The following is a 22,410-nucleotide window of genomic DNA, read 5'->3' as shown; positions in this document are numbered from 1 at the left end:
AGAGAGAATATTCTCTCGAATGATTGGCAGCGTATCTCTCGAGCACCACAAACACAGTCTCATCTCCAGCCATTCAGCTTGGAGGCTTAGTTAAATTAAGACTCGGTTAGGGCCAGCTAACAGGAGGGTTTGCTCAGGGAGACAAGCGATTCTACAGGAGGGGGGCTGAGCACGCACCCTTGTGGGGCCCAATGTTGAGGATCAACGAAGTGGAGAGTTGTTTGCTTCCTTCACCACCTGGGAGCGCCCGTCAGGAAGTCCAGGACCCAATTCCACAGGGTGAGACCAGGGTTAATGATGTACTTGGAGGGTACTATGATGTTGAATGCTGAGCTGTAGTCAATGAACAGCATTCTTACATAGGTATTCCTCTTGTCCAGATGGGATAGGGCAGTGTGCAGTGTGATGGCGATTGCATCGTCTGTGGACCTATTGGGGCGATACACAAATTGAAGTGGGTCTAGGGTGACAGGTAAGGTGGAGGTGATATGATCTTGACTAGTCTCTCAAAGCACTTCATGATGACAGAAGTGAGTACTACGGGCGATAGTCATTTAGTTCCGTTCCTTTGCCTTCTTGGGTACAAGTACAATAGTGGCCATCTTGAAGCATGTGGGGACAGCAGACTGGGATAGGGAGAGATTGAATATGTCCGTAAACACATCAGCCAGCTGGTCTGCGCATGCTCTGAGGACGTGTTAGGTATGCCGTCTGGGCGGCAGCCTTGCGAGGGTTAACACGTTTAAATGTCTTACTCACGTCAGCCACAGAGAAGAGAGCCCACAGTCCTTGGTAGCGGGCCAGTCTGTGGCACTGTATTATCCTCAAAGCGGGCAAAGAAGGTGTTTAGGTGTGTTTGTGTGTGTGCCATTTACATATTTGGAAATCTATGTTGGAATCTAGTTTCTTCGAGGCCATGACACACTACTTTAGTCAAAAGCATTCACCTGGAATGTAAACCTATTGTTTCATCTGAAACGTTATAATTATGTTGTTCTGAGTAATTGAACATCACACCACTTATATAGTTGTCTTTGTCATTAAAGTGTCACAACTGACAGTCAGGTAGAGAGGAAATGGAGGTGCTGAAACATGAGTTGTGGGTGTTGGTGAGTGGAGGAATGCCTTTTTGAAGATGAGGAGGTAGGCTGCTCACAGATGGTTTGCAGGACACAGATTAAGCCTTGTATAATGGAGAAAAACAACTCCTCCTCATGCTACAGAGCAATTACCAGGGTTTTTGTGTGTCGTTCAATGAACTGTCAAATCGTGGGAGTCTGTGTAGATGCTATGCTAGGTGTTGATTCTTCCTCCATTAAGCTTTGTTGTTTTCTCAGCCCTTGTGTCCCACTCTGAGAGCTACTCGGAGATAGTTGGTTCCAATGGCACCCTATTCCTACACAGTGCACTACTTTTAACAGAACCTAATGGCCCTGATCAAAAGTAGTGCACTAAGTAGCTAGCTGCTCAGGCCTCTGTGTCTGTCCAGACAATGAATAATTCTGCCCATTCAAAAGCCTTACAAAACTTAGAAAAACTACTGGGTAACCTGATGCAAGAGTTAAGTGTCTGGCTATTCTCTATAGTGTACTACTTTTGATCAAAGCCCTATGCACCCTGGTCAAAAGTAGTGCACTAAGTAGGGAATAGGGTGCCCTTTGGGATGCAGCCTGTGTCCCCCTCAAGTTGTCTGTCCCAGTAGGACAGAGGAGAGCAGTGTATGGAGAAGTGGTAGCACAGTATAGCACAGACAGGATGGCCTTTATGACATCAGAAGAAAACAGTGGAACGTTCTCAGTCTAGGACTGAGTCTAGGATTGCCCGACGAAGACATACAGAGTTGTGAATGATAAACTATCTTTGTGAAAAAAGTTTATTTGTCTCATATAAAACATAGTTTGTCCTTGATCTGGGTACTCAGACTAGGCTGTAGATTTATTTATTGAACCTTTATTTTATCAGGGAGTCATACTGAGACAATAAACTACAGAAAATACACACATGAAATATAAATACAAAATGCAAGCATAAAGAAAAACACGGTCATAAAAAAACAAAGATATTCATCAGTAATAAGGTCCTCAATCAGCTTTCTGAATTGCCCTAGAGGCACCAGAACTTCACATTTAACATTTTGAAGATTGTTCCACAAATAATGTGCAAGAAAACTAAAGCTGATTACCTAACTCTGAGAGACCAAGGAATCTACAGAGTTAGTCATCCTGAGACCGGGTGTGGTAGCTAGTATGACTAAAGTTTAGTAATGATGTTAGGAACAGTGGAACTTTTTGTAAAAGGGCTTCATAAATGAAAACATAGCAATGTATCAACCTACGTGACATCAAAGAGGGCCAACCAACTTTCTGGTAGAGAATGCGTGATATACCATCCAAGCTTCACAGACTCCAAAACAATCTTTACACAATATTCTCAGTTTAGGAAGCCTGATGAAGACATTACAGGGGAGAATAAAGTGGCAATAACATTGTAATAATACTATGGCAATTCACAATGCTACATACTACTGTGACTTTTAATAACCAATCCCTGTTGACTTCCAGGGGAGGTGAGTACGGACAAGATGAACTCTATCAAAGAAGTGACAAGATGGGCATCTTCAAGCAGGCAGAAGGTTGCTCAAGTAAGTACACACTGATACTCACAACCACCCCACACCCAATACAGTAGGTGTATAGTGTAATACTGAACAGAAACATACAAATAAACCTTACTGTGTAGACGTATTAATGTAATACAATCTTTCATCTCAATGTTCATTTAAACAGGAAGTTCTGGACAACTGCTGGAGCCTGGGAGATATCTGGTGATGTTGACGATAGCTGCAGCCTACTTCCTACACTCTCTGATCCAACAGTAGTTTATACTGTAGATCTAGGTTTGCATCCCAAATGGCACCCTATTCCCCATATAGTGCACTACTTCTGACCAGAGACTTAAAAAAAAATATATATATGTATTTCACCTTTATTTAACCAGGTAGGCCAGTTGAGACAAGCTCTCATTTACAACTGCGACCTGGCCAAGGCAGTGCGACACAAACAACAACACAGAGCTACACATGGAATAAACAAACGTACAGTCAAATAACACAATAGAAAAAATCTATATACATTGTGTGCAAATGAGGTAAGATTAGGGAGGTAAGGCAATAAATAGGCTGTAGTGGCGAAGTAATTACAATTTAGCAGTTAAACTGGAGTGATAGATGTGCAGAAAATGAATGTGCAAGTAGAGATACTGGGGTGCAAAGGAGCAAAAAAATAAAAAAAATAACAATATGGGATGAGGTAGTTGGATGGGCTATTTACAGATGGGCTATGTACAGGTGCAATGATCTGTGAGCTGCTCTGACAGCTGATGCTTAAAGTTAGTGAGGGAGATATGAGTCTCCAGCTTCAGTGATTTTTGAAATTCATTCCAGCCATTGGCAGCAGAGAACTGGAACTGGAAGGAAAGGCGGCCAAAGGCGGAATTGACTTTGTTGGCAAGTGAAATATACCTGCTGGAGCGCGTGCTATGGGGACCAGTGAGCTAAGATAAGGCGGGGCTTTACCTAGCAAAGACTTGGGCTTTGGTCAAAAGTAGTGCATATATAGGGAATAGGGGGCCATTTGGGCATAGCCCTAACCCTCACTTTGAATCAACACTGGAACTGTCAATATTCCTATTTTCTAAACTGCAATGAAGTCTATATTTTGATGATCTTTTTGTCATTGATCTGAATGGTGTGGGTTTGAATTTACTCTTGAAGCAAGCATTTTTTTGTTTATTTGTTTTTTATCCTAGATATAAAAAATATATATACTTTAGATGCCAACTTCCTGTATTATATTGTAAATATTCCACATTTGGGTAAATATGAATGAGTATACTGTTTCAGCCCAATATCCAGAACATCAAAGCAAACGTAATAGAGCAACAATTGTTAATTGTCCTTCCCTGTCAATTACTGTATCAAAAATGCAATTTGAAGGAAAGAGATGCTGTAAATGTTTGCAAATGTGTCCCATTGTATGTATGCATTGTTTTCTCATGCATTCATGTATTAAACTGCCACTTTCACATTTAAGGTGAATTTCGAAGTCTTGCATATATGTTTTTATTGAGTAACCATAAAAATAATATGTGATGATGAAAAAATATATTTGGATAAATACGGATTATTGAAAACGTGAATTTCATGAAATCTCTTATAGGCCTTTTGCTCCTATGCAGGGGCGTAGGCTACATACTGTTTCATCAATGTTGCTGTTTACTTGAGCCGCTGTATTTTGAATTAAAGGGAGGCGAGTCTCATCTCCGTGTGGTTATTGGAAGAAGCTCGTGTCACGTGACCAGAAACGTCAACGATTCAATGGCAGCCTACTGTTTTGTAAATTAACACAAGGGACAGCTGCATAAAATAGTGTTTTAAACGACAGAATCGCATTTCTAAGGTAAATGTACAATTTAACGTTATCTTATTAAACTGACATGGTGTTAACAAACTTTCTAGCTGGGTTAGTTGCCCGATGCAAGAAAGCGATGAATGGAGAATATCGTGTGGTTGTAATGTGGAAGACGCGCGCGTGCTACATGCTACTCTCGTAGCCCCATTAGTGTTGTCTAGCTAGCAAGATAGGTAAAGCCCACGAATGTTTTATGTAGAAAATATATGTCTAATGTGTTAACTACTAAAGCTATGAACAACGTGTGACTCATACTCCAATGAAAGATATACAATATTGACTAGAAATTCGTATTATTTTGCTCAAAGTAATTTTTCCATTGAATATCCCCCACAGCAGACTGATGAAATGCCACACCTACCCCAACTGCGACAAAATAACTGCATTGAATTGATTAACACAATTATGCCAGTTGGAATCATTCAATTAGTAATTGAATTAGCTCATCAGTTTCCCCCACTTGTTGCCAGCGAACTTCCTAAATAATTGGTCTCAAATTGTAAACAACATCGCATGTAGGTTTCAGCCAATCCGTGAGTTCGGCGTTGGCTTTGTTGAGCCGATTGGATGACGCCCATTCTGGCATCAGTGAATAAAACTACTCCATCAAATAATATGGGATGATTTTATTCCTTTACGGTCTGAAATGAAACCACTGATATTATCCATTATACACCTTACAGTATGTCAAATCTTTCAAAATCATGATCCTCACAAAATGCCTTTTTGTTGATGGTTTCTTAGATCTTCATGTATGATCAAAGTATACTGTAAAAAGCAGCATTCAGGCCTAAGGGTAATTGAATAGTTTGCAATTGCAGAAAGATAATAATCATAATCTGTTAATATTTAACCCTGGGTTTGTCTGAGTCAGCAAGGTTAAAGATCCAGGTGCAGAACTAAGACTTTGAGCTCCACGTTAAACAGGCTATTTGTCAGATATCTCATAGACGGCTGAAGACAACATGGGCTCAGGTAATCGCATTATTAATACTTTGAGTTCACAATAATGAACAACACATCTGTTGAGTTTGTCCTGTATGTTAAACGATGCGTTTGTTATTATTCTTTATCATTTTGTAGGAGGTGGATTCTAGTTTAGGCTATACATGGCCCACTTCTGACACCAAGGTAACAAAACAGGCAGRGATTGCGGCGCGAACCCGCAACCTTCTGGCCCGTAGCCCCACGGAATTCAACTGTGCCTCAAAAGCATGCTCCGATGGTAGAGTCGATATAAACCAGGGTCGTTACAGTTGTATTACACTGCTGTGTGTAATCTAGTTCTGAGGGAGCATCTTTAGCCATGTTGTGCCTGTTCAGTTACTCTATCGTGGTTTAAACCCCTGTGTCTGTGGAGGTAAAACTGTGACTGAGACAGATTAACTAGCCTACTCGAGAGGGCAGGCAGGAGCATACTGTAACTGTGGATCCCGCCGGAGTCCCATTGAGCTGCCTGTTCAGCTCGTCTGTTATGGCTTTACCGCCTGTATATCTCTCCCTAGACGTTGCCATGTCTCCCAAGATCACGGTGGAGCTGCTGCGGCAGCTACGGCAAGCCATGAGGAACACCAAGTACATCGCTGAGCCCATCCAGGCCTACATTGTCCCCTCTGGAGACGCACACCAGGTACTGAACACACACACACACACACGGTCGCATGCATGCAAGAACACACACACACACACACACAGAATTACTCATTAGAAATAATGAACAATAGTGAGTATAAGTCTGCCTGACCTCTAATAATGGACAATGTGACTTTCAAGCAGGGTCCTCTACATCTCCACATCTTTAACTCTACTCTTTCTTTCTCTCTCTCTCTAATCCTCATCCCTCCCTTACACCCTCTCTCTCTCTCTCTCGTCGTGATGTGAAGAGGGGAATAATTAAGATGTTATAATAACTGCTAGGGGACCACTTATACCTGATTACTGCTGGATCTGATCTCTCTCTCTCTCTCTCTTTTGWTACAGAGTGAATACATCGCACCATGTGACTGCAGACGTGAATTCATCTGTGGCTTCAATGGCTCCGCAGGTATTGTGTGTGTGTACTTGTGTCAGGATCTAGTTCCCTTGTTATAAAGGAGGTTGATCTGGCGAGAACACCAGTGAATACACAAAGACAAACTTATCACAGCCTTTGGTCATGTCAGACCAGATGAAATCAACACTTCATACAATACCAGGAAAGTTGTATTGTCATTTCCCATAAATGCACACCTTGATTATAACAGTGAACTTATACGCCCTAAGAAAGAACAGGACATCTGTAAACAATATAGACAGACATTTGCTTCTATTGAATTAGGGTCAGAGATTGGACACGTTGATAATAAAATGAAATCAGGCCATAGAAACAGGACAGTTCTGTAGCCTTGCTTGACAACCTTTGAACAGTAGCATAGTGACAACTTAAGACATGACTAAGAATCAGCTATTAAGACGACGTGTCTCCAGGTACGGCCATAGTGACAGAGAACAGATATGTAGCCTTGGTTGATTGATTGATGACATGTCTCCAGGCACAGCCATAGTGACAGAGAACAGTATGTAGCCTTGGTTGATTGTGATGATGATGTCTCCAGGTACGGCCATAGTGACAGAGAACAGATATGTAGCCTTGGTTGATTGATTGATGACATGTCTCCAGGCACGGCCATTGTTACAGAGAAGCATGCGGCCATGTGGACAGACGGACGGTACTTCCTCCAGGCCAGCCAGCAGATGGACAACAACTGGACCCTCATGAAGATGGGTAAACAACAACAGCACTCTTAGTTCTTGAATGGATATGGCATCTGAAGACACCTAGTTGAAGCTAGTATAAGTGGAAGTTGGTTTCTTCTGCATCTAAAGTTGACACTTTAAAGCAAATGCACTTAACCACTTTAGTATAGATTGGCCGACGCTTCTCTTGATAAGACATACTACACATGGGACAGTGTACTCTGTGGTGAGATGTGCCAGTATTTTCTGTCTCATTGCGGGTGTGTCACCAGGTCTGAAGGAGACACTCAGCCAGGAGGACTGGCTGATCAGTGTGCTGCCTGACAACTCCACAGTAGGAGTGGACCCCTGGATCATTGCTGCTGGTCCGTGGAGTTCTACATCTCTTACGTCACACACAATAACACAGTGATAATGGTGTAGTATATGTTGTGTACTCTACTTCCAGTGCTAAGTATCTACCATTTTGGTGCTGACTATGGTTACATGACCTGCCTGTTGTTCCATCCAGACCAGTGGAAGAACATGTCTAAGGCCCTGGCCAGTGCAGGCCACTCCCTGGTGGCTGTTCAGGACAACCTGATAGATGCCATCTGGATGGACCGTCCAACCAGACCCTCCACTCAGCTCCTCACCCTGGGCCTGGGGTTCACGGGTCGGTAGTACCGCTTGGAGCCATTATTGACCTATTCAACATTCTAGAGGTGTTATGTATCCTATCTTGTGATTGGTTGAAAGGTAGTAGCTGTACATGTGTGTACAATGTTTTTGATACAGAAAGCATTTTGTTCAACAGTGACGATGGCATGATGACATCTTCCTCATCAATGGTTCACAGTTAATCCAGGTCCTCCTCTGTTCCAGGTCTGACGTGGCAAGACAAGATGACCGCTCTGAGATCCAAGATGGCCGAGAGGAAGATCTCCTGGTTCGTTGCCACGGCGCTGGATGAGATTGCATGTATGATTCCCTTTATACTGATATAGTTACTATAACACAGCACAGAGACATTTTTCCTATATAATTCACCCTTAACAGTCGTTGGAATTACCACATAAAATAACACCAACTCACTAACCCTGGTCATGTCGAGTTTCAGGGTGCACAGGCTTTCGTTCCAACCCAGCACTAGCACACCTGATTCAACATTTTTTTTTTTTTAACTAGGCAAGTCAGTTAAGAGCAAATTATTATTTACAATGACAGCCTAATCAAATGTCTTGATTGAAGAGTAGTTGATGGGTTGAATCAGGTGTGTTAGTGCTGGGCTGGAACAAAAGTCTGCCCAACCAGTAAACCTACAGGACCAGGGTTGATGCACTTTATTGAATGACCTCACCAAACAGTTACGTTGCATAACCCTGTGAGGTAGACACGACACCCCCTGATCACGATCCAAGAACCRTGAGGCTGTACGGGTGTCCCTGTAGATGCCTGTCTGAGCACCTCGTTAGCTGGCCCTAACGAGCCTATAGAGCTCTCAGAGCTGATTGGCTGGCCAGAGTGTTTGTGTTAATTAGGGAGGACAACGTTGATGTTGATTGCAGTCGTCCAGTCACTTTTAGACTAGTGTGTCTAAATGAGGGGGTTTGTCTGGGCTTCTTCCCTAGAGGGTGAGGAGGGTAACCTCATCATKATCATAATAATGATTAGGATCATATTAATAATAATGATTAGGATCATAATAATAATGATTATGATAATGATAATACAGTGCTAGCTAATTTATTTGTAGCAGAAAGACACATTTTTAAATAGCTGTTTACAAGATTCAAACTACTGTACATAAAATTCTAAATCAAATTTGAAATGCTTACATACATTACTGAATTTGTTGAAGGAGAACAGGAAAAATCGTATCCACCAAACAGGTGTAAAGTAGTAGTGTGTTAACCGTGTTACTCTTCCCAGGGCTGTTCAACCTCCGTGGCTCTGACATRGAGTACAACCCTGTTTTCTTTGCGTACGCCATCGTAGGAATGAACACAATCAGGTAAAAGAACCTAAAAGCACCTAAATGAATCTAAAATAAAAACACTTGACTTTCTTTCCCGACTGTCCTTTCTCAGACACAGTATAGAATGCGCAGCATGCTTTGATCTCCCATGAGAAGTAGGTCATGAATCTGACCTCTGACCCCACCTAGGCTCTTCGTGGACATCAAGCGTCTGGCCGTGCCGACGGTGAGGGAGCACCTTCAGCTGGACACGCCCTCCAAGGCGGAGCTTAGCGTCCAGACCGCCCCCTACGAGTCTGTGTTCACGGAGCTGCAGGCCGTGTGTGCCTCGCTGGGGCCCAAGGAGAAGGTGTGGATCAGCGACAAAGCCAGCTGCGCCCTCACGCAGGTCATCCCCAAGGTGAGGGAGTGCGACTGTGTAATGTCTGACACAAAATGGCTGTAGTGGGTGCTCATGCAGGTTATTCCCAAGGTGAGAGAGTACAACTGTGTAGTCAGGCACAAAATGACCACTGTGCATAGCTGTATCACATTGGTATAATGATGGGGATGAGTTACCCCCAAACAATGTAAAGTACGTTTGTTAATAAACTCAGCAAAAAAAGAAATGTCCTCTCACTGTCAACTGCGTTTATTTAACTTAACGTGTAAATATATTTGTGTAACATAACAAGATTCAACAACTGGGGACATAAATGAACAAGTCCACAGAAACATGTGACTAACAGAAATGGTATAATGTGTTCATGACAAAAGGGGGGGTCGAAATCAAAAGTAACAGTCAGTATCTGATGTGGCCACCAGCTGCATAAGTACTGCAGTGCATCTCCTCCTCATGGACTGCACCAGATGTGCCAGTTCTTACTGTGAGATGTTACCCAACTCTTCCACCAAGGCACCTGCAAGTTCCCGGACATTTCTGGGGGGGGAATGGCCCTAGCCCTCACCCTCCGATCCAAAAGGTCTCAGACGTGCTCAATGGGAAGATCCAGGCTCTTCGCTGGCCTGGCAGAACACTGACATTCCTGTCTTGCAGGAAATCACGCACAGAATGAGCAGTATGGCTGGTGGCATTGTCATGCTGGAGGGTCATGTCAGGATGAGCCTGCAGGAAGGGTACCACATGAGGGAGGAGGATGTCTTCTCTGAAACGCACAGCGTTGAGATTGCCTGCAATGACAACAAGCTCAATCCGATTATGCTGGACGCACCGCCCCAGACCATGACGGACCCTCCACCTCCAAATCAATCCCGCTCCAGAGTACAGGCCTCGGTGTAACGCTCATTCCTTCGACGATAAACACGAATCCGACCATCACCCCTCGTGAGACAACCGCGACTTGTCAGTGAAGAGCACTTTTGCCAGTCCTGTCTGGTCCAGCGATGGTAGGTTTGTGCCCATAGGCGACGTTGTTGCCGTGGTGTCTGGTGAGGACCTGCCTTACAACAGGCCTACAAGCCCTCAGTCCAGCCTCTCTCAGCCTATTGCGACAGTCTGAGCACTGATGAAGGGATTGTGCGTTCCTGGTGTAACTCGGGCAGTTGTTGTTGCCATCCTGTACCTGTCCCGGAGGTGTGATGTTTGGATGTACCGATCCTGTGCAGCTGTGTTACAACGATCAGCTGTTCTCCTGTCTCCCTGTAGTGCTGTCTAGGCGTCTCACAGGTACGGACATTGCAATTTATTGCCCCGGCCACATCTGCAGTCCTCATGCTTCCTTGCAGCATGCCTAAGGCACATTCATGCAGATGAGCAGGACCCTGGGCATCTTTCTTTGGTGTTTTTCAGAGTCAGTAGAAAGGCCTTTTTAGTGCCCTAAGTTTCATAACTATGACCTTAATTGCCTACCGTCTGTAAGCTGTTAGTGTCTTAACGACCGTTCCACAGGTGCATGTTCATTAATTGGTTATGGTTCATTGAACAAGCATGGGAAACAGTGTTTAAACCCTTTACATTGAAGATCTGTGAAGTTATTTGGATTTTTACGAATTATCTTTGAAAGACATGGTTCTGAAAAAGGGACGTTTTCTTTTTTTGCTGAGTTTACATGTAGGCCTATTAGTAAAATGATATGTGTAGCATCAGGTACCTACTAATTCATTGCTTTGTTTTTCTGTTTTGTCCACAGGCCCACCGGTCTCCTATCCCCTACACTCATCTCTGCCTCGCCAAAGCTGTCAAGAACGCCACCGAGATTTAAGGGATGAAAATGGCCCATGTAGTTACCTTTGACCTTTTGACCTTACAATTATTTAAATTGGATTTTAGACACCATAAAATCACCATAATTGGACCATCATCCAGCCATTGATCATGTTTGACTTTTCTCCTCAACCACAGATCAAGGATGCTGTCGCCCTTTGTGAGCTCTTCGCTGGTTGGAAAAAGAGGTACTTTATATGTACTTTTAAAATGTCATTTCCAGTAGTTTTGTAGCTGAAAGTCGTATTACAGTTTTATGATGGCAGACTTTTGGCTGTGAGTGTTGCAATGACTACGTGTCATGTACTGTGTGGTTGTGCTTTTCTAGATTCCAAAAGGCACAGTGACTGAGATCTCCGCAGCAGATAAGGCCGAGGAGTTACGCAGGTGGGGCTCTACTTTTCACTTCAACCGTACAATAACAACATCAGTGGCGTTTTCTCTCCAACTTCACTTATTATCCTGGACCTTAGATTGAGATTTTATAGGTTCCATGCAGGTCACTACACTGGAAAAATATGTTCTGAAGCACAAGGCAATAGGACAATTACATACACCTCTCATCTCTTTCTCCAAACACATTGGAGGAGAAGGTCAGAGGGGAGGGACCTCTGGCATTCTCATCCAATGGGTTTTGAGAAGGAAGACAAGGAGAGAGTAGAGAGGACGCAAGGAGTATGTAATTGAGATATTCCCAGTGAGTCAGAGGTTTTTGCATGAGAGGGATATTTAGCATTTTAACTCCCTCTATTGAAACAATTAGGAACTGTATGTACCTACTTCAACTCTGATGCGGTGTGCCTAAGAACAGCCCACAGCCGTGGTATATTGGCCATATACCACACCCCCTCAGTCCTTATTGCTTAAATACACATAAATAAATATTCATGTGGTTTCAGCCAACAGAAAGACTTTGTCGGACTCAGCTTCCCATCCATTTCCAGTGTTGGACCAAACGGAGCAATCATTCATTACAGGTACCTTTGTTTATTGTACAACTTTATTACACTGTAATTAATGTAGAGTTGTCTATAATCATGTTTTTGATAACTTATTTTGTATTTATGTACTTATTTCTGTTGTCCTATAGACCCCTCCTGAAACCAACAGAACTCTCTCTCTAAACGAAATCTACCTCCTCGACTCGGGAGCCCAGTATATGTAAAGCAATAATCCTACATGTAATAATGCTGCACATAATCCCACATGTAATAATGCTGCACATAATCCTACATGTAATAATGCTGCACATAATCCTACATGTAATAATGGTGCACATAATCCTACATGTAATAATGGTGCACATAATCCTACATGTAATATGGTGTATATTATCCTACATGTAATAATGGTATATAATCCTACATGTAATAATGGTGTATATAATCCTACACGTAATAATGCTGCACATAATCCACACGTAATAATGCTGCACATAATCCCACATGTAATAATGCTGCACATAATCCCACATGTAATAATGCTGCACATGATCCCACATGTAATAATGCTGCACATGATCCCACATGTAATAATGCTGCACATGATCCACATGTAATAATGCTGCACATAATCCTACATGTAATAATGCTGCACATGATCCCACATGTAATAATGCTGCACATAATCCTACATGTAATAATGCTGCACATAATCCTCCATGTAATAATGCTGCACATAATCCCACATGTAATAATGCTACAACATAATCCTACACGTAATAATGCCACACATAATCCCACATGTAATAATGCTACACATAATCCCCCATGTAATAATGCTACACATAATCCCACATGTAATAATGCTGCACATAATCCTACATGTAATAATGCTGCACATAATCCTACATGTAATAATGCCGCACACCACATAATATGCTGCACATAATCCTACATGTAGTAATAATGCTACACATTCACCAAATCATGTAATGCGTAATAATGTGACACATAAGAAAAGCACGTTACAAATAAAACATATTGTTCTAATAAATTGTGGTTCTGGTGTTTTCTAGTGATGGAACAACAGACGTCACCCGCACCATGCACTTTGGATCCCCCTCTGCTTARGAYAAGGTAACAGTTATCCATATGGCCTCTCCTCTCATGACCTGCTACAGCATATGACAGAAGGAAAGTCCCAGTGGTATGTTCAGTGACCTATAGATTTTCTCTCTATATCTCAGGAAACCTTCACCTATGTTCTGAAGGGACATATAGCCGTCAGCGCTGCCATTTTCCCCAACGGAACCAAAGGTGAGACCTTGTGTGTGGAGTACTCAATGTTGCCAGTGTTTGTTTTTAAATGACTAATATGTGAAATGTAAACCTCCACTCCCCCCTRGTCCCTTAGGCCACCTGCTGGACTCGTTTGCCCGCCAGGCGCTGTGGGAGTCTGGGCTGGACTACCTTCATGGTACAGGCCACGGGGTGGGATGTTTCCTCAATGTCCACGAGGGACCCTGTGGGATCTCCTACAAGACCTTCGCAGACGAGCCCCTGGAGGCAGGCATGATTGTCAGCGATGGTGGGGACGTACACACACTCACGTACATGCATGCACACACACACAGACATGCAGGCACGCATACACACACACACTTACTATCATGCATGCATACACAAACACACAGACAGTTTAACTATTTCTCTCTCTCTGTTTCTTTCCGTCTCTCTGTTTCTCTCTCACAAACACCTGAACTTGTCTCCTTCCTTTCCTCAGAACCTGGGTACTATGAGGACGGCTTGTTTGGCATTAGAATTGAAAACGTTGTTCTGGTGGTGCCAGCAAAACCCAAGGTGAGAGATTGACTGAATAAGTATAAAATGAAGTGTGTATAGAMTGAAGAATGAGTATTGATGTTTATGGAGACAGATTGACTGACTACGTGTAAAATTAAGTGTGAAGACTAGTGAAGACCATGTGACCGTGTCCTCAGTACAACTACAGGAACAAGGGCAGTTTGACGTTTGAGCCTCTCACTCTGGTCCCCATCCAAGCCAAGATGGTAAACACAGATCTTCTCACCCAGAAAGAGGTCAGTCTTGGTCCCCATTCTTTGGAATTCATATTTTACCAAACACACTGTTTCTTTAGGAGGTGTCATTCATTTATTTATAATTTTAAAAAGTCATCATTATACAGCTCTATAATGTAAACAGCCCTTGAAACTTGGGTAGAAATACTGTATTGTTTGGTTGAATGAAGTGACACGTAGTAGAGCAGAAATAAAACAATCTTTCAGTTTCAAATCAGCTTTGCCATAGGAGAGAAAGATAAGTATTAAGAGGTCTTCAGGAAATATCCACAGGTGCTCTTTGAAACCGGGAAATCGATTAGTAATAGTTCTGCCATTTTGTATGTTATCACTCTGTGTTGTGACACCTCTCTTCTTCTCCTGCAGCGTGATTGGATGAACGAGTACCACAGGCAGTGCCGGGAGACGATTGGAGCAGAGCTGGAGAGACAGGCGCAAGGAGGCCATGGATTGGCTGATCAGGGAACCCAGCAATCGCCTGAAGGCTATTCTGTGACTGACTCTTATTTAATTCAATTGTATTGCCCAGGAGTACAATTGATCAATCAATTGATTGCTCATCTCAGCAGTGATGATAACCATTTCTTTTGATATTTTCTCTGAGAAGCTACTATCTATAGTTCTGGTCTCTGTGTATTTCACGCTATGCTTCTTTTCTAAAGCACACCATCCGTGCTGAACTGTTTTATGGCGATTCATATCCGCATACACGTGCTGGGAAAAAGGATCTTTCACAACTTCCAAATAACTTCAAAGTTCATTCACTTTAGACAATGTTTTTCCGAAATAAACTTGAATAGGACAAAAAAATCAAACACCCCTCCCATGAAGTGGAACATGCCACCTTGCTCTAGAGCTGCATGTAAAAGTTGGGCGGGTCCAGGATGATCCACTATTGGGATCATGGCGTAGTCCTGAAAGGTTAGCTCTTCTTGCTCCTTTGATCCACCAGGGGCGATATCTGGATATTGTCCTCTTCCTCCAGCCCTATGGTAGAGGGTTACTGTAGATGTAGTAGATTCTGGAGTGTCCTTAGATGCTTCCTGTTTCTGAAGAATGAGAGAGGTTTCTGAAACTGGTGGATCTGTTGACAGCTCTGATGTCACCGGGTTGACTGGTACGTCACGAAGCACAGCACTCTCATACACATGGCCCTCTTCGACAGCCTGGAGGCGGGAAAAGATATCATGTGCTTTCAGGGAACTGTGGGACTTTCTATGTGTTTTTTCTTGTCATTTAAACCAATGCATTAAAATGGCCATCATTATTTTGTGTGCACACCAACATGGTAAAACGGTTGCTGTAAAAGACCATTCAGTTTTGTCATATGTCCATGGAGTGTCACTGTTCTACTGTGTTAAATGTGGAGTCGTACAGTGAGGAAAAGGCTACACCAGAGGAAGCCGGGCTCATTGTAATGGCATAAATGGAATGGTATTAAACATGGAAACGACATGTTTCACTCTGTTCCATTAATTCCATTGCAGCCGTTACATTGAGCTGGCCTCCTATAGCTCCTTCCACCAGCCTCCTCTGGGCTACACGTCTAGGTTGTCACCAAAACAACCTTCAAAGGTTCAATGTAATTTAAGCGTCATATTCAATGACCAAATATTTAGTTTGCTCCAATGTAGCCAACGAGTGAGAGTCATTACTAAGATGACTTTAGCTGAGGATGCCAACATGACTCAGAGAGGTAATTGTAAGCCAGAGAGATAAACATGACCAGAGACAGATGACCTGCGACCGTGACAGGAGATGCTGTAGAGCCTCTTTACTAAGATATATATATGAAGTATAGGGAATTATGGATACTGTAGTACAACAAGCCTTACCTCCTGCACCGTGACAGGAGATGCAAAGCGAGAGTTTTACCCCACCCAAAATCTGTCCACGAAAATACATTTTTGTATGGAGGTCAACGAGAGAGTGTTGAATTTGTCAATAAAAAATGTAATTGCTGATTTGCTACGTGAGGCTTATTTGATCGAATAGACGTTTCGTAATGGTTGTTATGAATGCACTGATATAACTGGACACATGGAATTTCTGCAACTTACCCAAAAACTGACTTTATATATCGGAGATGTGCCTTCTGTCATAGAGATAGATAGAGGACTCATCATGGATATAACCTGTTTTAGAATGGACCTTGCCATTGAGGCCTCCACCATTTTAAAGTAGTCAACTGAGTGGGGATTCCTATGAGTTAGGAACAATCAATCAATGATGACTTTTAAATAGAGAGAGCTCAATGGCGCTGCCAATGCTCTCTAACAGACGCTATAATGGCATAGATACAAAGATGAGTGCTTGATCTAACTATGGCCTGTTTACACGAGTTATCTGCCCTCTCATTGGCTAGAATGGTCCCACCTGATCTCGCCTCCTCCGGCCTGCCTTCCATATTTGAGGACATATCCAATATCTTGTCAATATAATTTACAATCTTTGCTAAGATTCATATGTAGTWCAAAGCATTATGGGTATTGTAGTACATCACGCCTTACCTTCTGCGGTTGTGACAGGATATGCTGCAGAACAGGCCAGTGATGGTGAGAACACACAAGGCTAGAGACATTAGGATGATGTTGAACACCTTGAACTCTGGAAGAAGAAGGAAAGGAAAAAGTGACTATGGTGAACATATTCTAAGAAGAGGGGACTAAGACTAAGGTCCACCTTCATTTCAAGTCAAACACTGAAACTTATTCAAGACACAAAGTCCCACTCAACCAACAACACTCCCAGTTCAACTTACAAATGAAGAGGCTAGATTCAACAGAAACCAAAAAGCAGCCCTGTAGTTGACCTTACCCACCATGTACTGCTGCGTTCATATCCTGGTCGACCGTGGTGAGAGCCGCGGTCCTGTTCATATCAAACGCCATCACCGTCACACTACTGTGGTTGTGGGTCCCAATCCCACTCATGTTGTTGCCATTGGCATCCACCACATGGACTGATCCCAGGCTTCAAGCTCCACTCGCTGATTTAAAAGCCCTCAACACCATGTGACTCCCCCTAACCATTCTTGGCTCTGTTCTGTTGTCGTGGAAACTTGYCGCCCCTCTTTTGGCGCCCCCCAGCCTTTGTTCTGCACCCTTTTTAGTTCTTGTACCCCTCTTCCCCCCTCCCATCTCTCCATACACCCCTCGTTTACATATTATTAGTATTCTCTCCATCTCTGAGGGATAGTGAGAGAGAGGGAGAGGGAGTATTCTCTCCATCTCCGAGGGACAGTGAGAGAGAGGGAGAGGGGGTTAGTGGTGGAGGGTGGATGGGTAACAGTCTGAATACTCATGGCAGGTTCTGAGTGGTGCCCCACTACATTAACAGGGAGCTACAGTACTTTAGGCCTCTTGGGTTGAACACCACCAACTCTTCCCTCAACACCGCCACCCACTTCAGTACAGACAAGATATGTTGTGTTCTGACACTATAATTGYTTTCACAGCTAGTTGAGCTTCAGCTAACCAACTCAATGATAGCAATATGCTGCAATATGGCCTCTATAAGAAAAAAGTCCATGTTCAATACATCACGTATCAGCTTCTCTTCATCACATCCTGTCAAACAAGGAACACACCGTCGGTGTCCCAAATGGCCCCTATCCCTAACTAGTGCACTACTTTTGACCAGAGCCCTTGTCAAAAGTAGTGCACTTTATAGGGAATAGGGTCCCATTTGGGGAGCACACACTGTATTGTATTGGAACACATTGCGTAATAGCCTGGCTATCTCCAGTAGCGTTCCAGTGTGAAATGAAGCATGAAGAGTTGGTAGAGGAATACAATGCTCTCTTTGTCTCGGTCTGCTCTCTGTGCATAGCCCCATATTGTGAAACCATGGCTACAACCTGGATATAGAGGTCATTATTAGGATTCTCGGTATTCATTAAAAAACGAGTCTTTCAACCATGCCATCGCCCATCGATCTATGACCATTTTTATTTGGGGTTCGTCACTTTCCAGTAGATGTGTGTCTATAGTTCATAGGTCATCATTGGGCCCTTGTGGATGTATCAAATCTACATAAGGCCTACTGTCCAATGTCCATATCTGTGAATAGGAAAACATCTCAATCTCCCCTGATACTTCTAGAATAATCCCATCATAGTTGTTGATATCGTATATTTTCCATGCTCATCTTCAGTACTGTTTTAGACATTCTTGACAATATCACAGTCCCCGGCCGCTCAATGCAGTGCAGAATATGTATTAATAGATTGTCCCAGTAGAAGTAAACATCTTTCCACTTTTGTCTTGTTCTCCTGAGGCTGTCTTCATGGTCATATCATCCCACCAACAAGTTTATTGTGATGAATCTGGCTACGATCCTAGTTAAAGCCATGGAGGGATGGAAGCAATAGTGGAAAAAGTACTAAATTGTCATACTTGAGTAAAAGAAACATACTGTACCTAATATAAAATGATTCAAGTAAAAGTCACCCAGTAAAATACACTTGAGTAAAAGTCGAGAAGTATTTGGTTTTAAATATACTCAGGTGAATGGAATTGCTAAAATGTACTTAAGTACCAAAGTAAAAGTATAAACCATTTCAAATTCCTTATATTAAGCAAACCAGACGGCACATTTTATTTTGGATTTTTTTTATTGACGGATAGCCAGGGGCACACTCCAACACTCACACATAATTTACAATAAAGCATTTGAGTGAGTCCGCCAGATAAGAGACAGTAGGGATGACCAGGGACGTTCTCTTGATAAGTGTGTGAATTGGATCATTTTCCTGGGTGTCAGGGAAAATGTATGGAGTAAAAATGATATTATTTTCTTTAGGAATGTAGTGAAGTAAAAGTAAAAGCTGGCAAAAATATAAATAGTACAGTAAAGTCAGATACCCCAAAACGACTTAAGTAGTACTTTAAAGTAGTTTTACTTAAGGACTTTACACCACTGGATGGAAGGAAGGAGAGAGAGGGGAGTAAGGTTGAGAGAAAGAGTTATACAGACAAATAGCAGGGAGAGAGAGGAGAAGGGTAGCGACACATAAGAGGGAGAGAAAGAAGAAGAGAGAGAAGAAAGAACCCACGACTTGGGGTGTAGAGGGACAGTTCTCTAGACATAGGGGGTCTGTTCACCTCATGGGAAATCAGTGCCTGTTCCTCTCTCCGCAATGAGCCAATAGAACGTGGGAGAAATAGTTTCCTTCTGACTCTCACTGCTGCTTATTTGACTGTCCTGACGAGACCAGTTGGACAGCAACCAAACTGGCTACTGTAACATAGCCCACTAGATAAGTGCTGAGTGTGATTGGTGAATTTGCCTGAAACACAAACAGAATAATGACATGGTAAATATTCAAAAACGGAAATTAAATAATGTGGATGTCAAACAATAATAATAATTTCCTCATCCTCCTTGACTGTGATATCTTATTGTAGGACCTTTTGGAATTTGAAAGGGAGATAGATTTGCCTTTATAGTCCACTAGAGGTGAGTATTGACATGGGTTTCTGTCCTGAAACTACTGTGGAGTTAGAAGTTGTACCCTAAATGCTGGTCCAGGATTAGATGTTTTCTTTCCACCTTATAGTTATGGATAGGGTTGAGGAACAGGTCATCTTATCCTGATCTGCTGTTAGGGGAAAGTTCTTCCTCAAGCCAGTTGTAAAGCACATTATGTCTACATGGAGGACATGCTGCTGAGTTGAGTGACAGTTATAACCTGTATGTGTTGCAGTAATAACACGACACACTGTACTGTATATGTTACAGTAATACCACGACCACTACCCTGTCTGTGTTACAGTATACACGACCCACTACACTGTCTGTACAGTAATACCACGACCCACTATACTGTCTATGTTACAGTAATAACACGACCCACTATACTGTCTATGTTACAGTAATAACACGACCCACTATACTGTCTATGTTACAGTAATAACATGACACACTATACTGTCTGTGTTACAGTAATAACACAACCACTATACTGTATATGTTACAGTAATAACACAACACACTATACTGTAATGTTACAGTAATACAACGACCACTATACTGTCTATGTTCAGTAATAACACGACCCACTATACTGTCTATGTTACAGTAATAACACGACACACTATACTGTCTATGTTACAGTAATAACACAACACACTATACTGTCTATGTTACAGTAATAACACAACACTATACTGTCTATGTTACAGTAAATACACAACACACTATACTGTCTGTTACAGTAATACACAACCCACTATACTGTATATGTTACAGTTAATAACACAACCCACTATACTGTCTATGTTACAGTAATAACACGACACACTATACTGTCTATGTTACAGTAATAACCACCACTATACTGTATGTTACAGTATAACACAACACACTATACTGTATATGTTACAGTAATAACACAACCACTTACTGTCTGTTACAGTAATAACACAACCACTATACTGTATATGTTACAGTAATAACACAACCCACTATACTGTCTATGTTACAGTAATACACGACACACTATACTGTCTATGTTACAGTAATAACACGACACACTATACTGTCTATGTTACAGTAATAACACAACACACTTTACTGTATATGTTACAGTAATAACACAACACACTATACTGTCTGTTACAGTAATAACACAACCCACTATACTGTATATGTTACAGTAATAACACAACCCACTATACTGTCTATGTTACAGTAATAACACGACCACTATACTGTCTATGTTACAGTAATACACAACCCTATACTGTCTATGTTACAGTAATAACCAACACACTATACTGTATATGTTAGAGTAATCACAACACACTATACTGTATATGTTACGTAATAACACAACACACTATACTGTATATGTTACAGTAATAACACAACACAACTATACTGTCTATGTTACAGTAATAACACGACCACTATACTGTCTATGTTACAGTAATAACAGACACACTATACTGTCTATGTTACAGTAATAACACACACACTATACTGTATATGTTACAGTAATAACAACACACTATACTGTCTATGTTACAGTAATAACACAACACACTATACTGTCTATGTTACAGTAATAACACAACACACTATACTGTATATGTTACAGTTCACACGACACACATACTGTATATGTTACAGTAATAACACACACTATACTGTCTATGTTACAGTAATACCACAACACCTATACTGTATATGTTACAGTAATAACACAAACACTATACTGTATATGTTACAGTAATAACACAACACACTTACTGTCTATGTTACAGTAATAACACGACACACTATACTGTATATGTTACAGTAATAACAGACACATATACTGTATATGTTACAGTAATAACACAACACACTATACTGTATTGTTACAGTAATAACACAAACACACTATACTGTCTATGTTACAGTAATAACACACACACTATACTGTATATGTTACAGTAATAACACGACCACTATACTGTCTGTGTTACAGTAATAACACAACCCACTATACTGTCTGTGTTACAGTATAACACACACTATACTGCTATGTTACAGTAATAACACAACACTATACTGTTATGTTACAGTAATAACATGACACACTATACTGTATATGTACAACTGTTAAGGGTATATTATAAGCAAAAACAGCAATATGGAGACAGATTGACTGATAAGGAAATCAAGCATGACACTGGCCTCTTAAATTTGTTTATTTACCTACTTCCACCGTTTGATATTTTATTCTAGCGTGCCTATACTGGAGCCTGGCTGTTCTGATCTGAGGTGTGTGTGTGGCACTGGATGGAACGGTTTATTTGAGCAGCAGTTGGTATTCATAATAACTATGCTCCTTACAGAACCACCGTGGGAAGGAGAGTCTATACTAACTCCATTCACAATTGGGTTCAAATATTAACATCTTTTAATGTGCTAATATGTCTTACAAGCACGCGCGCCACTTAATGCACCATCGCTCAGTCATATGGCCGTGAGCTGCCATTTTGTGCCCTGGTTACAC

General features: G+C 41.9%; 2 protein-coding genes and 1 long non-coding RNA gene across 3 annotated transcripts; 2 read left to right on the top strand and 1 right to left on the bottom strand.

Annotated features, from left to right (window-relative positions):
* The first annotated feature begins 2,558 nt into the window (after positions 1 to 2,558).
* Positions 2,559 to 3,070, top strand: LOC112078704 (uncharacterized). Its single transcript, XR_002895760.2, has 2 exons — positions 2,559 to 2,641; positions 2,787 to 3,070. It is a non-coding gene; the product is annotated as an uncharacterized lncRNA (long non-coding RNA).
* Positions 3,071 to 5,353: 2,283 nt separating this feature from the next.
* Positions 5,354 to 14,990, top strand: xpnpep1 (X-prolyl aminopeptidase (aminopeptidase P) 1, soluble). The gene is given in 23 exon segments (XM_024144848.2): positions 5,354 to 5,444; positions 5,975 to 6,099; positions 6,450 to 6,513; positions 7,129 to 7,233; positions 7,478 to 7,570; positions 7,717 to 7,860; positions 8,070 to 8,165; positions 9,117 to 9,198; positions 9,352 to 9,562; positions 11,292 to 11,381; positions 11,504 to 11,534; positions 11,537 to 11,553; positions 11,694 to 11,752; positions 12,265 to 12,342; position 12,389; positions 12,456 to 12,526; positions 13,383 to 13,443; positions 13,554 to 13,623; positions 13,721 to 13,894; positions 14,090 to 14,166; positions 14,307 to 14,405; positions 14,772 to 14,836; positions 14,838 to 14,990. Coding segments are annotated over 23 exon segments (1,887 nt in total). The 5' UTR covers positions 5,354 to 5,434; the 3' UTR covers positions 14,902 to 14,990.
* LOC139026858 (uncharacterized) lies at positions 14,930 to 17,423 on the bottom strand. The gene is made up of 3 exons (XM_070442118.1): positions 17,227 to 17,423; positions 16,916 to 17,012; positions 14,930 to 15,571 (listed from the first exon to the last, which is right to left on the bottom strand). The coding sequence occupies exons 1-3, from the start codon at positions 17,336 to 17,338 to the stop codon at positions 15,508 to 15,510; spliced, it is 273 nt and encodes a 90-aa protein (XP_070298219.1). The 5' UTR covers positions 17,339 to 17,423; the 3' UTR covers positions 14,930 to 15,507.
* Between the last annotated feature and the right edge of the window lie 4,987 nt (positions 17,424 to 22,410).

Source organism: Salvelinus sp. IW2-2015, unplaced genomic scaffold (assembly GCF_002910315.2).
Source record: "Salvelinus sp. IW2-2015 unplaced genomic scaffold, ASM291031v2 Un_scaffold6104, whole genome shotgun sequence".
In the NCBI taxonomy this organism is placed as follows: Eukaryota; Metazoa; Chordata; class Actinopteri; order Salmoniformes; family Salmonidae; genus Salvelinus; species Salvelinus sp. IW2-2015.
This window is presented reverse-complemented; position numbering and strand designations above follow the sequence as displayed.